The sequence below is a fragment of the Myotis lucifugus genome, unplaced genomic scaffold (genome assembly GCF_000147115.1).
Source record: "Myotis lucifugus unplaced genomic scaffold, Myoluc2.0 scaffold_39, whole genome shotgun sequence".
NCBI lineage: Eukaryota > Metazoa > Chordata > Mammalia > Chiroptera > Vespertilionidae > Myotis > Myotis lucifugus.
In genome coordinates, this window is record NW_005871087.1 from 7,833,037 (window position 1) to 7,849,636 (window position 16,600).

At 42.5% G+C, this 16,600-nt stretch overlaps 1 protein-coding gene across 3 annotated transcripts in view; it reads left to right on the forward strand.

Moving 5' to 3' along the window:
* The first annotated feature begins 6,546 nt into the window (after window positions 1-6,546).
* Window positions 6,547-16,600, forward strand: part of ZNF385D (zinc finger protein 385D) — a 278,367-nt gene continuing 268,313 nt past the window's right edge. Inside the window, exon 1 of one of the 3 annotated variants that reach the window (XM_006087624.2) lies at window positions 6,547-6,987. In XM_006087624.2, the coding sequence (XP_006087686.1) occupies window positions 6,966-6,987 (22 nt within the window). In that variant the 5' untranslated portion in view covers window positions 6,547-6,965. Of the gene's footprint in view, window positions 6,988-7,329; window positions 7,905-16,600 lie in introns of those variants that run through there. The other 2 variants (XM_023752968.1, XM_006087623.3) reach the window with 2 other exon arrangements.

Genomic DNA, 16,600 nt, shown 5'->3' on the forward strand with positions numbered 1-16,600 from the left:
CAGAATATAACTATATTCTCAGTAGGATCGGAATGGAGCATCATCTACTGGTGCAAAACTTTTGAGCTATTTATTCAATCAACCGATATTTATTGCGTACCTCCTATTGTTTAGACCAGGGGTCCTCAAACTACGGCCCGCGGGCCACATGCAAATACAAATATTGTATTTGTTCCTGTTTTGTTTTTTTACTTCAAAATAAGATATGTGCAGTGTGCATAGGAATTTGTTCATAGTTTTTTTTAAACTATAGTCCAGCCCTCCAATGGTCTGAGGGACAGTGAACTGGCCCCCTGTTTTAAAAGTTTGAGGACCCCTGGTTTAGACCAGTGGTTCTCAACCTTGGCTGCACATTAGAATCACCTGGGAATCTTTTTAAAATCCTGATTTCTGGGCCTCATCATTAGTAACAAAGAAACAGAATTTCCGGAGGATGAGGCCCAGAAATCAGGACTTTAAAAAGATTCCCAGGTGATTCTAATGTGTAGCCAAGGTTGAGGACCACTGGTTTAGACACTGTTTGAGACACTAGATATAGCATGAACACAGCAGATATGCCCCTGCCCTCATGCCTATTCTATTGGGTAAAAGAAGCAATAAACTGTAAATCATGAGCTATAACTATGACCAAGGCCTAGGTCATAGCCAGATCTAAGGTAAGAATTCTAGTTGGACTCTCAATGCCAGTTATTAAATATTTTAAAAGAATGCCTATTAACTAATTAGAGAATTGGCAAGACCATGTATAGAAAGGATTTACTGGATGTCTCTGAAGTCATGGAAATTTAGATAAATAGAATTTTAGAATACTATAGTATTTATAAGATTTTATTTTTACAATATTGGCATATCTTTCTTTGTGGACAATTAATTTTTCAGACTAAGGTCCCTAAGCATTCATTTCAATGGAAACTTCAAGTGAGAATCTGGAAATAAAAGTGATTTATGAGTTTATAGCAGTGTCTACACAATCTAAAAAAAATTCTGATCAAAGCACTACACAGATCAATTGAATTAGGCATTTGTTCTCATATAAGACAAATGACTTATTTCTCCATTTTCAAACTGTTTTTACAGTAGATTGTGGTATATCAGACAGAGGCAAACTTAGGCTTAAAATAAATAGCACTTCATAAAATGTCATTCACATGTCAACAGATATTTACTCAACAAATCATTATGTTTTCAACAAATATTCAATCTCCAAGTGCCCACATACTTGGCCTTTTGCTTATAATGTCCCCAAGCTCAGTGTTAACCCTCTTGTTTCTCCATTTCCATCTATACTCCCTGAAAGTTATTGAACCTCATGGATTTAATTGCCACCTACAAATTGATGACTTCAACATTTAAATATAAAACCCACGATCCTTCCTTGAACTTCAGATCCATAAAGTCAAAGTGCTGTAGGACATTCCCACTTCAATATGTGATAGGTATCCCAAACTAAATATCTCCACAGTGACTACCTCTTAACCCCAACCAGGCATGTTCTTCTACTTTTCACTCCATGTTAGTTAGTGGCAATTTCATCCTTTCAATTGCTCATTTCCCAATCTTAAATAATCTATTACTCTTTTCTTTTTTCTCTTCCAGTGCCTATCCAACCCATTAGGATATCCTATTGACCCATTTTAACCTATGCATAAACCCCAACTACCTTTTACTACTTCTACTGCTCCTACTTTTGTTCAAGCCACCAACTTTTTTCTAGATTATTACAAAGGCTACCCAAATGGTCATCTTGCCTCTGTCCTTATTCTCTTTAGTCCATTCTCCACACATTAGTCACAGTGACTCTATTACAACATGCAAAGTCATGTTATTTCAAAGGCAAATACACAAGTCAGAATAAAAGTCAAAGTCCTTACACTATAGCCTACAAAGTCCTACTGAATTAGGCTCCACGTGACCCATTTTACTTCAACTCATCTATACTCTTCAAATCTACTCTGCTGTAGCACACTGGCCGTGGTATCCCTCAGGTATTGCCCTTCACACTTCCTGCAATGCTCTTTATCCAGCACTTAGAACAATGGATGGTACAAAGTAGGCATTCAAAAAAATTGAATGTATTCAATAAATATTGAATGAATGAATAGGCTAATAATGGGTTCATTCATTAAGTACCAATTTGTATTAGGGCATGAAGATAAAAGAGCATCCTCTTTCATTTGGGAAACAAACAAGTACAGGGAAATTCCCACTATGTCTAAGTGCTAGAATAAAAATTCATGTTGTGTGCTATATGAAAAATAGGTGCTGTGTGCTACATAAAAAAAGAAGCATCTCTTTCAGTCTTGAGGTTAGGAAAATGTCCTCACAGAAATAATGCTTGAACAAAGAACCAAGGTTGAATAGGAGCTGTCCAGGTAAAGAGAGCAGGGAAGAGAGAGTATAGTCTTTAAGGGAACTGTAATCATGAAATAGAATTGGAGTGAAGAGTGCTAAGGCTAAAGAATTCACAACTGGAGGAGTAATCAGAGACTTGATTATGAAAGGCCTTCTATACCCTGGTGAAACAGAGAGACACGTATGAGTGGAGTGAGGGAGTGACTTGATCATCTCTGCCTTAAAAAGATAATAATGGATCTAATATAGAAAATGGGTTGGACTTGAGCAAGACTGGAGTTGGGAACATTGGATAACATTTTTTCTTTGCTGCAATATACGTAAGAGATGAGAGTTGACTAAATTGAGGCTCGGGGAAGGCAATGTAAGACAACTGGGCTGTGCTAACTCAATTTAATTACTACGGCATAGAGCTATGAGAACTTGAAAAGACAAGCAAGTTCAAAATCTGTGGCCTGCAGTCCCACCTGACATCTGTATTGCATGGAATTTAAGAACAGCTGCTGCTAAGCATGGACAAATTCAATTTGTGTAAATACTTTGCATAAGACACCATCAACCTCAAAGAATTGACCGCAGGCACACAGCAAAGTATGATGTTTTTGCACACAATCTGGTGGTACTCGGTATGTTCATTTATTCTTTCACAAATATTTATTGAGTAGCAACAAGTGCCAGATACTTTTGTAAGAACTATGGATACAGCAGTGAACAATTAACAAAAACGTCTGCCCTCATGGAGATCACTAGTATATTCCAGGGAAGAGCGACCAAAATCAATAGATGTGTACAGTGGTGTGTCAGATGGTGGTAACTGCTATGGAGAATCGTAAGGGCAGGGGGGAGGTTAGGAAATGCCAGGAGAGGAATCAGGCAGTGTGACACTGTGAAAAGACAGAGCAGGCAAACCTTTGAGCAGGACCTGAAGTAGATGAGGGACCCAGGAAGGCAGCTATCTGGATATTTAAGCAGAGAAGAAATTCTCATGTTACCATTTTTTTTTCTTATCACTTAAAATTTTTACTTTATATTTATTAAAGTTTTAACCCCAAATATGTAACTGGTTTTAGGGCAGTCTTCCTTTTAATAGTGAAAAATAAAGTTCTGTCTGGCAAGCAATGAACTGATTTCTCTACAGAATCTCCCAGTGTCTAAAACTTTCTTAGAGATGGATAAAGGCCAGAGGTGTGAACTAGGTCCTTCCTTGAAGCTGCCGGGCCCTGACCCTGAGTTGACATTTGAGAGCATCTCTCAGGCACAGCTGGCATGTCCAGAACACCTGTATCATTTGGATACTCTTTTGTTTCAAAAAGAAAATAGTTGTATTTTTCATTTTTTAAATATAATAAATACAAATAAATTTTAGTGAAATAATAGAGTGTAAAATTAAAATAATTTGTTTTCCATCCAGAGATAACTAGTGTCTTTATCTGAGGCCTTGGCATTCCAAATGACCCTTAATTGGAGGGGGGAGGGGCATACACTTTTAAATACAGGGGATTACCTCCCTTTTTTTGGTTGAACAAAAGTCCATTGTTCAGATGAAACACTCAGTTGTCTCTTGGATGCCCTACTCTTTCAGAGGATACATGCTGCTCTTTCAGGTATAATCCTCTATAGATTAGGTACAGGTTGGACTATTCTATTACCAGATACTCTCTGCCTGTGTGTGTGTGTGTGTGTGTGTATTTCCCCTGGAGCGTGCAGTGACATAATTTGATTGGGGAAGAAATTTACCTGAGTGATTATAAATGAGAAATTTATAATTTATTTCTTTGAGTAAAGAAAACTGTAACATAAATTCAATATACAAATATTAAGACAACAGTTCTTACTGACTGACCACATCATTGAAAAAGTTGCTAGCACCTCAGAGCCTCATATTGCTCATTTGTGACATTGATAATATCCACATTTCTGTATGTCAGTGAGAAAGATGACATAAGTGAATTTACCTTGTAACTGCAAATGCAAGGGTGTTATTAATTATTAAGACAGTCCTTTAGCATCTCAAATCTCCTGTTTGAAACTCCACTCTTAATGCTGACATCTCCTAACTACAGGAACTCAAACGGACCAAAAATTCTAACATTAAACTGCAGTGCCCCCTAGCCCATGTAGGAGGTCAGGGCAGCTGATGAGTTTCATGAGTAAGTTCCACCACAGATGGTTCTCCTGCCGGAGGGAAAGGCCTGTACTTGGGCTTTTGGAGGATTTCCATCTGTCCAAAAGGAAAAGCACATATGTGCTTTCTTCAATATTTCCCTATAACATTATTTCTTATTTGATAGGAGGAGTAAAAACGTAAATATTCTTTACTATTTAAATTTTATTCCTCTAGCCCTAGCCTATTTGGCTTGGATAGAGCGTCAGCCTGCGGACTGAAGGATCCCAGGTTTGATTCTGGTCAAGGGCATGTACCTTGGTTGCAGGCACATCCCCAGTAGGGAGTGTGCAGGAGGCAGCTGATCGATGTTTCTCTCTCATCGATGTTTCTAACTATCTCTCTCCCTTCCTCTCTGTAAAAAATCAATAAAATATAAATAAATAAATAAACAAATAAATAATTTTATTCCTCCAAATGGCTTTTCATAAGAATCTTACTTGTAGATTTATTTTTTATTGTTATTTTTTAATCTCCTCCCAAGGATATTTTTTCCATTGATTTTTTAGAGAAAGTGGGAAGGGAATGGGGGGCGGAGAGCGAAGGGGGAGAGAGGGGGAGAGAGAGAGAGAGAGAGACATTGATGTGAGACAGACACATTGATTGATCTGCCTCCCACAAGCTGGGGATCAACCTGTAACCCTTCAGTGTACAGAAGGAGGCTCTAACCATTAAGCCCTTAGGCCAGGGCAAAGAGTCTTCTTTCTAAAAGAACCACTAGATTTATCCTAAGACTCATTGTAATATTTCTGATTTATATATGATTAGCTATTCTCATTCACTAAACTCTATAATTCATTGTGAGAGAGGGTATTTGTCATAGTGTTCCTTTCATAGAGAGGAACTAGTGGGTTAAGCTTTTTTGCAAGATTGTACAGCAAGCTGTTATTATGAACTTCAGTCCCCTGGTTCCAAACTTGTGCATGAAATCTACCAACAGATACATAATTGTGCAAGGAAAGAACCTTTACTGTTTTAATATCAAAATGTAGAAATATTTGCTAACATGGCTTATAGCCAGCCATATTAAAAATATATCTACTGCTTCCTTTCATAGACTAAAGTTCTTTATCTTCAGTTCTTCATTTCATGAATTATGTAGACATTTTTAAGTTTCAATGGTCCCATCCGTAAGTTGGGTTGCATAGTGAGGAGTCCTTAGGAAACTGGGCTTGCTCTGTGAGTTTATTTTCCATGCTGAACATTTAAGTATTAATCAGCAAGCTTTCAGGGATTTCTTTCTAACATCCTTTTCTGTGTAAGATAAGAACTTCAATTCATTAGACCATTGGAGGAGCCAGAGGCTTTGCTAAGCTTTGTCTTTCTTGACTGTTCCTTGCAAATTTCGTGGGAGTGTGTGCGCGCGCGCGTGTCTACATTGTACTGGCGATGAGACCGAAATTTTGACACAATCTTGTTGCCTTTCAGACTCAATGTCTCTCTCCAGCTTAGGGGGTCAAAGCTCATTTCAGCCTCAGTGTCCCTTCTACTACTTACTAAGGGAAGCAGCACATGTGAAACTGGGAGGAGACTTTTTTTATATCGTTTTATTTTTCTTTACATTTCTCTGTTAACCTAGCTCAGAAAAATACGCAGGAAATAAAAAGAAATCTTCACCAACTACTCGCTGCTTTCTATGATCTGATCACTCCTAAGTGAAAACCTCTATTCCCCTAGCAATGGTCCCTGGAGTCTTTTACTCCACTTTGGCATTAACATCACAAACAAGAAACCCGCAAGCCCCAGGCGAAGAGCAGAAGCCCTCATGCCTCTCCCCACTGCCTTTTCAACTTGGTGGGGAAGGCTCAGTTTGGGCGAGGATGATGAAGACAGTCACGGGAGGGGAGGGATGAAAGGGTGTCTAATTACACGTTCACGGTAGACCTCCCCTTACCCACGTCCCCTCCCGCACTCGGGCGAATATCCCCCCGCGTGCTCCTCCGTGGATCCAGAGACCCTTCTCGCTTTAAGAGAGAACCCCCCGCGCCCCTCACTCCGCCCCCCTCCGGGTCTCTGGGCTCGTCCAAGCTCCCCGAGAGCCATGGTTGGTCCAGGCCGGCGATCGGAGCACCTCGCGGAGCCGCTGCGAACCGGGGGTGGGGTGTGGCGGGGTGGGGGTGGGGGGGTCTGTTTGTAGTACTCGCAGCCCTGATGTCACAGGCGCGGCAAGGACATCGCAAGGAGGAGTCGGATTACAGGCAGGATGGGCAGTGCAGCCGGCAGCCCGGGCGCACGCTCCAGCCGCAGGGGATCGTAGCCGGGGACGGGGGAAGGCAGCCTGCGAGGCGCTCAGCCCGCCGCCCGGGACGCACGCTGGGCGGGCGCTCGCCACTCTCCGCTCCGGGGACGTCTCGGCCGCATGTAGCATGAAAGGGCTCCGCTCCGCGAGTCAGCCTTGGGTGCGAGCTGATGCTGAAGACGCCGCGGTGGGGTTCCAGCTGTCCGATTAATGAGAAACATAATGTATTTTGGTGAGTGCTAACTCTGAGGCTGGAATGCTGGGGGCGACCAGCGCTCCATCGGTGCAGATAAGCCCTTTATTTATTTATTTATTTATTTATTTATTTATTTAAAAAAACCTTTCAACCGCAAGAATCTGTTACATTCAACCTCCCTCCAATTGGCACCCGGGGGACCAGGCTGTGGGTGCAGCCTTCGAAGCTGCCTTTGTGCTGTGGTTGGGGCTCTTGGTCCTGGATGAGTTTAAGTTGGGGAAGAAGAGAGACGGGGGTGGGGGTGGATAAACTTTGCCTGGATCTGTCTGCAGGAAGTTGGCTTTTTTAGTAGCTGGGTGCCGAAGGAGACACGGCGCGCGGCGTGGGAAGCCGGGGGCTAACTTACGGGAATGTGAAAGTTCCTTTGCCAGGGATGCTGCGGAAGCTTAGCCAGTGTCCGTGTTTCCTGAAGCGTTTGGGCTTTTCCTTCATTCGGAGGCAGGAAGGGAAAACATTCTTCGGTGTGCGGTGGTTGAGCAGCTGAGAACACTCCTCCACCCCTTCCCCGTTTCCCATGCAGCCAGAGCAGCCCAGCGCACCGTGCATTTTATTTTAAACCGGTAGACGTCGCGGAGCGGTTAGATACGTGTGCAGTTTCGTGGGGTGCCGCGGTGGGAGCCTCCCTTAGGTTTTCAGTGGAGCTGCCCGCATTTCCAGAAAACATGTTGAGGCTCACAGCTGGGCTCTCAGTGGAGCGCGGGGAGCAGGCGGGGAGCTGTACAATCGCACTGTAACGCTGCAACTTGCTGCCAGGGAAGGAGGCAGCACCCCTTCGCCACATAAGAAGCCACGGATTAGAACCGAATCTCCTCTCCTCCTCCCTGAAGTTATGCTTTCCCTCTGTGAGTTCCACCCGGCGTCATCATCTAAGGGCATCTATCTGATATTCAAAGGTTTGTGAGAGCAACTGGGGAGGGGTTGAGGAAGGGTTGAAGAGGCAAATGCTCTGTGTGATTTCTCAGCGTGAAGTATGAAGTCCAGAGTCATTTTTCAGATTAAAGAAATATTTAGATAAATGCATGTGGGGCAGTACTAGTGTCTCGAGTGTTTATTTCTGTGTATACTATGTGCTTCTCTCTCTCTCTCTCTCTCTCTCTCTCTCTCTCTCTCCTCTCGAGCCTTTGAAACATTTGTGAAAGTGTGGAAGGGACACAAGTTGCAAAAGCTGAACGCCTTTAGTTGTCTTGACAGCAGTTTTGATGTCCCTGTAATTTGTGTCATACTAGAAAAGAGGCATTAAAATAACAAATCGATTGGAAAGAAATAATCCCGATTTCATATCAAATCTAAGCAGACTCCAGAGTTGAACAACACCCTTTGCCAGGGGTTAATGATGGAGGTAGTAAGCTTGTGTATTGGCAATGAATAAAATAGCAAGTGGTTATAGTTGATAATGAATATATTTTTGATACATGGAAAAGTTTGTAAAGATAACATGTCTTTTGGACAAAAGAACATGTTGGCATCTTAATGCTATTCCAGGGGTGGGGAGTAGATGGTAATTTTGCTTAAAGTTTTCAGCCTCTTGCAACAATTTATTGTGCGAGTGCAATGAGGACTTTAGCACTGGCATAGTGTGAAAGTATGGTCAGAGGCCCTCCGGGCTGCACTGGATGATCTTGTGGCTATTGGTGAAGTGTTCGCCGGGCTAGCTCATGGTATTCACTGTCCGCTAGCCCAGCCGACTTGTGAAGCAGGGTGATTCACAAGGCAGTTTCACTGTGCAATGCAAGTTTTTAATAGTACCAATTGAAATGTGATGTCCTACTTCGAGTGAGATGATACTCTTTTAAAGGCAAGGCTAAAGTTGCCCTGTGTGTCATGAGCGTGGTTCGGTCTTACCATAATTCCGGCATGAGATACGTTTTTTCTATTCCCGGAGGGAATCGTGTGGATTCAGGAATGCCGTGGCTTTCAGGTTACGCTAGGCAGCCCCTTGTTCAAGCTGATAGAGATCAGAACTCTGAGAGCCCACCTGTCTCTAATGAAATGCGGGGTGCAAGAGCGAGGACAAGAGGCATTGAGCAATGCGACCCAGGCATGTGAAGATTCCATAGCACTCAAATGTTTGCAAATCCCCGAGACGGTGCTGACATGTACATATGTGTGTGTGTGTTTATGTGTATATTTATGTGTGTGCCCAACATTTTAGCTATTTCGGGTCATTTGTCAGAAACATGCTTTTACTTTGCCTATTACTGTCCCTTCATTTTTGAAGTGCAAATGATTTATCAAGTCAGGGAGAACAGGGACAAAGGGGAAGCCGGACTGCATTCTTGAGCTTTTTCTGGTGATTGGTGGGGATGGGGTAGAGGTGTCAGAATTCTTTTATCTGTGTCCTGAGCGGGGAGTGATGAAGATCATGATGATGCTGTAACGTGGGGTGAATTGATTTTCAGGCGGGATATTTACTTCCCTTATAAATAACCTAGTTTGTCAGTGTTGCACAACCCCCACCCCCGATATAACTATAGAATCATTGCCTGAGCAGACTGCCTCAGCTTCTCTGCCTCTAATGCCTCCTTACCCTCAGGGACTGGACAGTTGGGCTCTGTCCTTGGTCAGGTGGAGTCAGTTGTTTGTATGCAAGTTGGTAGAATATTTCCAGTTCTCGAGAACAGCTCGTGTTTGGAGCGTGCTGTCTCAGACTCACATGACTAATGGACTCTTTTAATGGCTTAAGCCTCCCTCTTATCTCCGACTGAGATTTCAGTGCAGTGTTTTCAATAATTGTTCATTCGCACTTACTGCGCAGTGATTTAAGAGTTTGCTGTTCAGTCACCCTGGATACCTTTGTTACTTATTCTATCGATCTTGCTTTGCATTCATTACTTAGAGTTAAGAGTCAGGTTCACATGGGAGACAGAGGCAAGGAAAATCCCAGTCAGCAACCTGATTGGGATTTACTGTAAATGCAAGGGAGAATAATAAATGCTTATGAAGTTACCCTCTCCACCCCCATAAATATTTTACCTAGTTAAAAATTACATGTGCCAAGGATGAAGAGCCATTAAAAATGCATCGAGAAATAAAAGCAAGGCAGTTGGGAGACTTTACCCCAGATTAAGGAAGAGCAGCCATGGGTGGTTGTCAGTACAACAGACTGGAGCCGCCGGATTACAGCTTGGTTAAAAGGAGTGTGGAGGTATGAAGGGCAGGCTCCTTGCTTGAGTGCACCCCGGTTATGTATCTCAGAGTCTGGCAGAAGCTTGTAACCGTGTCCTGTCTCCAGCTCTAAGCACCGTATGTCTGAGTCATCTCCCCCTTTCCATCTAGCCCAACACATTTCTCCACTGTCGGTGCTGTGAGTCGTCACCACTGGTCATACCCACCTCACAAATTGCCCATGGTTGGCCAGAGAGGTGCCATGTCGAAACCCTCTGCCATCAGGAGAGAAAATGGGAGGCTGATTGCACTGAGGAAACTCTGTGTGGCTGAAAACCAGGGTGTTATCAGACCCCAAGTGAACCCCTTGATGAAATGAGAAAAGAAAAGATACTCCTTCAACAAGTGCAGGGGAACTGGGAGACAGACGTGAGCGCTCACTCTAAATGCTGCTATTCATGGCATCATAAGTAAAGCTGGAGAAAAGGGCGAGCAACATTTAGAAAGTGTGACTGAGCTCTTCAAGTTCAGCTCGGTGTTAATGGTGGACCAGCCGCCTGCCTGGAAATGCCCAAGAAAAATAGGAAAAATACTCAGTGGTGTGCCTATCATCACAAGAAATGCGTAATTGGGGAAGCTTTTAATACAACAGCTAGAACAGATTTAGTAGGAAAATTCTGGACCAGAAACCTATTCCCCTGCCTATAATAAACACGGTTGTACATTGTCATCAGAAGGACTTCTGTTTGTCCCTGGGATGTGTGGAACATTCTTAACTCAGCATTTACACTTTGGGTTTTGGCTGGCCCATCAAGTCTCACCTCTAAAACAGTGTGTTGGGAAAACAGTGAAGTGGCAAGGTTATGAGGAAGGAAATGAGCAGAAACCAGCAGGCAGCAGAAAAAAAACACACATTCCTCTTTTTTGGTGTTTTCAGTGGAAACATTTAACTTGTCCTAATTAGTTTGTACTAAGTGACCTGTTATGGGGAATTAGGCCCACTAGAGTCTTCTAAACACTCCGGAGGTGTTTCTCTCTTCCCACGGTTCCCAGGGACAAAATAATTCAGGAAGAAATTTGTTAGTCCAGGTTTCCCCTTTTTAAAGTTTGAAGTCATTACCATTATGTTTTATGAATGTAAAAAATGTGCAGTAAATTACTACACAACTGGGGTGCAGAACGTGACAGGTGAATACTGTTGGAAAGGATTATATGCAGGAACCTGAAATCTACAAGAATTAAGAAAATAATAAAGATTTCCCCCTCAAGACTGTTCTCTGTTAAATTCATATGAAGTTCTTATTTTAAGGAACCAAATTCTATATTTGATCAGTATGCCAGTAATATGGATTCCCTATTCATTTACACCCTTAAGTTTTGAGCTAAAATTTACCTTTTTTTTTTTAAAGAACCTTCTTAGTTGCTGTAATTATATGGAAATGAGATGGGTTTATTTAAGGGATAAGTTCCAAAATTCATGAGATAATGACAACTTGCAAAGTTACCCTTTTGTGGGTGGTATAATTGTTCCAGAAAAACAAATGAAAAATTTAAATTAGTGGTTTCTGACTTCCATTCCAGAAGATGTGGTCACAGCTGCTTTTGACTGAAACCTTCCTTGATAAGGCAAGATAGATGTGTTGGCTTATGTGTGTGTGTTTAACCGTGGGTTGTTGAATAGCACCGTGTTATATAAGTACTCAAATATTATTCCTCATTTCCATCTTTTGTGTATTCCTAAATCTGTTCATATCATTTGAAAGATAAAACATAAAGTATTGATTTAATGAGATGGAAATTAAACTATTTTTTTTTTAGCAGAGCTGGCTTTTAAGTTTAACAACCATTACATACATTAGAGGTTTTTAAAGTCAAGTCATAAGGATAATTTTCAAGGCTTTTCCTGCTTAACAAAGAGTGATGTTTGTATACGAAGGAACCTATTTCTATTTGACCTTAAGACAAAATAAGATGTTTCCATTTGTATTACACTATGAAAAACATGTCAAAAAAACAAGAAAGGTCATAGTCGCTGCCCTCTCTCTCTCTCTTTAAAGCAACCATTACATCTCATTTCCCACAAAGATTAGTTTTGCAACAGAATTTCACACATGATTGGTGGCATTAAGAGAAAATACAGCATAAGAAGTGGCTAGAAATATCAAAGCTTAAAGTGGTTGAGATCACGCTTGAACCAAATTGCTAGGGTTGAAAATAGGAAGACGCTTTGCTCTGTCACAGCGTTAAAATCGTTATGAAGCAGCTGGAAGTCGGCCTTCGTTGAACGTGAACTCCAGGTTTGCACAGCCTTGAAAATTGAAGGTATTGCCATGAGACTCTCTGGATTCCAAAACCTGAAATGTATATGATCCTCCGTCAGAGCACTGAGTGGAATGCCTCGAACCCCTTCTCCTTATCAACCTTTTAGTTTTCTTTTTTTTCACCCGCTTGCGGTATCACATTTCTGTCAGTGGGGAGGAAAGAGAAAAGTAACCTGGCCAAGGTCAGGAGAAAAGGCAGAGGCAGTGTCAGGATTCCTGCTGTCTGCCCCAAAGCATCCTTGTGCCTGGTGGGAGATAGGGGGTTGGGCAGCCGAGTTCTTCAATGTCTGTATCCTCAGCTCCTGGCTCAGCTCAGTGCCAGGCACATAGGCACTTAGAAAGATGGGTTGAATGTGCAAAACGGAAAGGGTGTTGGAGATCAGACAGCCAGGGAATCCACTTCCACAGCGGATCCTTTAAGGCTGATGTTCCCTATGAAAGCTGGTGTGTGTGCGCGTTGACTAGCGAAGACCTCCTTTTACTTGAGTAACATTCGCTGCCCTTTTAAAATCTGTAAAAGTAAGGACTGGACCTTAGAAATCAGGTCTTACCATAAATGTAAGGAATTTCACCATATTTTTTCTGCTTCTGTTTACTTCTTACTTCTTTCTTCTTAGGGCTCTACCATATAAAAAGAGGGCCAAATCTTTTAGAATATTAAGACCAATGTACAAACATGTCTGAAGAATACATAAAATCATCATATAAAATGGTAGATTATATCTCGTATCAATTCCCCTGATCACAACTTAAGTTTTCAGTTTCACCTGGTTTCAGTGAAGTTGTCCCAGATGTTGGCATAGCCAGGAGGCTGGAATAGGCAGGAAAATCGCCTGTGTATAAGTAGCCGAAAATGCCCAGGGAGGCCACCAGTTTCAAACACTGCCATTTGTTAAGGCCGAAGAAAATGGAGACGATTTTGACACTATTTGCAAGGCTTTTGTGAAATTGTTCTTCACCCTTGACCTTGTTCCTATTCATGCCTATTGCTGATGAGGGCAAGTGCTTGTGGCAGATTGCTCTGAGGATAAAAATGCAATAATAAATGTAAATGTACTTTAATAAGCATGATCGCTTACACTTTTATAGCAATGTGTATTTTCCAAAAAGGCATCAACATTCTGTGCTTTTTTTTTTAATGCTCAAAATGACCCATTGCAGGAGGTAGACGAAATATAATTATCACTATTTTTAGGAGAGGAATCGGAGCCTGGGATGACTGAAAGAACTTTCTCAAGGTCAAAGGCTGGTACTTGTTAAAGCCAAGACTGATTCGGTACTTCTGGGGCTTCCGTGTCTTCACTCTTTGTAGCAGAGCACAGGGGGCTATCTTATGAATGGAAGATGATCTGTAATCATGATGCCAGAAAAAATATTCTAGCTAAGAGGTCAAGAAATCCCAGACAAATGATTAGGATCTCAAATATATTTGTGTCTGACTTTGTGGCATTCTCATCGATCCGAGGTCTGAACATTTGTCATACTTTTATTTATTCTACCTTGATTTTTAAATCAAATAGTTAATTATAATCAGAAAAAAACCCCCACACTAATTAGAAGGCACGAAGCTGCCTCAGGCAGGACTCAGGCTTTCTCCACTGCCTCAGTTTTTCCAAGGCAATGCCAGATATTGAGGCTTGTACTAATTATAGGTTATGCATGCCTGCTGGCTCACTATTTAATTCAATGCTTGTAAAAAAAAATAAGTCATTTGTGCTCCAAACTCTGATATCTACAGTGACACCATCGCCCGTGTTTTTTCAAGATGGAGTCCTAGCCTGGTCTTTATTCCACGACTGCTAAAGAGGAAAAAATGGCCTACGTTAGAATTTTAGCTGTTCCACTTACTGGCTTTGTATCTTTGGGCAAGCCACCACACTTTTTTGATATCCAGACTTTTTTTGTAAAAGGAGAATAATGATAATATGTTTCCCACAGTTCTATTTTGAGGACTAAAATATACAAGGCATATAAAAGTGCCAAGCCCCAGGAAGTACATGTTAAGCCGTCAGTAAAATTTGATTCTTTCTTGCTTTTTCACTTCCTAGCCAACCAAATATACAAATGTATAAAAGTTGAAAAAAGTAATTATTTCTGTTGGGGCAACCAGAAAACAGGAACCATACCAACTAACTCACGAAGAAGGACTTTAATACAGATAATTTGCTATATGAGTGATGGAAGAGCTTAGAAGCCAGATGAGGGACAAGGATGCAACCGAGATTAGCAGTAGCAAGAAGCTAGGAGCTGTAAGATAGATGAGATGCCATCCTGGAGGCCAGGCCCAGGGCCTTGTGATGGGAGGAGTTGGAACCATGGCAGGCCTAAGACATTGAAGGATGGAGGGATTCAGCTTTATGCACACAGAGAGGCAGAGAAATACCCTGGCTTTTCCCTTTCACCCACCCTCCAATGAACTGCTTCTGTCCCCTCATTGGTGGAACCAAGCCAATGGCCAACTGACAAGGCAGCCTGGGCAGCGCATCCTGTAGGAATCACCTCCCAGGCCATCTAGAGAAAGTTCAAGAAACAGATCTCAGGGCCAACTGACCAATGACCTGGAAGGAGATCTTACACCTGGTGTAAGTAGCACTTTAAATGAGTCAGTGTCTCCGTCTAAACATCTCAATTTACTGGAGAGGGATTCTCTTGGGGGAGATACAGGTAAGAGGAAAAGGAGTAGAGCTGAAGAGCTTTCAGCAATGCCTTGCCAGTCCTCCCAGTTCAAGTGCCTACTCTGTCACTTTCTGGTAGCTTGACATTGGACAAGTGAGTGGTTCTCTCTCTGTGTCCACTATTCCCTTTGGACAATGGGTTTAAGAGTCTGTCTGACAGTGAGGGTCTTGAGAAGTCGAAGGCAAGCTTCATCATCTGCAAAGCGCCATAGGAAAAGGCCTTGTTATGAGGACATGAAAAACCAAGTGAATTAGAAGAGTGGATTTTGACAAAAATAACAGCCATTTGGAGATAATATGTTCAGCTATGCAGCTTAGCATTCCAGCAGAGATTTCTAGTGCACCCGGGAAGGGAGGGAGCATTTGGTTACTTCCTCCAATAGCCCCTTGTGTTATGGGGTTAGATGCACCTTTGAGGCCACTTCTAATCTGTTCTTTGTCGCTATTCTATACCAAAGAAAGGGAAATTGCAGACGCAGAGGCTGTGGAGAGAAAGTGAGCTGGGCAGGAAACCCTCTACAAAGACTGTGTGGTCCATATCCCTCCCTCTGCAGCGCTCTAATGGGGATCGACACCTTGAAAGCTGCAGGAGTTTATTAATAGTTGTTTGGAAGGAGAGAGGGATTCGGTATCGATTTTTAGCCATCCTTCCTTGTGTTGCTGGACTTCTAAACAGTTCCCCCCTTCCTGTATGGAATGATTAGCATCCCTCTCAAAGCCTGCTCACGAAGCCCAGCGACAGCGCATCACTGATGGTGCCCTTGTTTGGAGGCAAGGCTGCATTCACTCCTGGGCACCCTCACCCTGCCCTTGCACAACATGGAGGGCACTGATTACCAACAGGTGTTTTAATTAGCTGCCCCGAGGAACAGCAGGCTATAACTGAGAGGGCCATTCGGATCCTTAAGAGTTACATCTTAAGGCAACTTTATCAGTTAGCAGTTGCATTAGAAGGCAGATTCTTGTGTGTGTGTGTGTGGGGGGGGGGGTTCCCTTTAAGAAATATGTTGTGTAAAATCCTAAACATGAACCTTCTGGTAAATTACTTCTTTTTTTTTTCTTTTTTGGCACTATTGCCTGGTTTTTTCCTAACTTTAACATGCGTAATCAGTAAGACAATTAGAGCGAGAAGCCCAAGGCGTGGACTTTACAGATCTCTTGGATTTTTCAGAGAATTTCTCAAGTCCCGTTGGTGGAGAGCAGTCCTGGCAACCTGGAAGATGGGCAATTTAAGCACTTTGTAAAGTGCATCCTGTGCCCGAGGCGTTCTCAGCTTGCCCCCAGGCCACCCAGGCAGCAGGACCAGGGTTCCAACCCGGTCACTGTGAATTAGAAGCTTGTGTTCTTTCCTCCCCAACACGCGGTTTCCCCTTAGGGCAATCAGTCCATGGCATGAAGTCCGGGCCTGATTACAATCTGCTTCTGCTGCCCACCCTGGTTTCCAGAGTGGAAGTTCCTAGCCAAGGGCTCCCCTTCTCTGTACTTGGG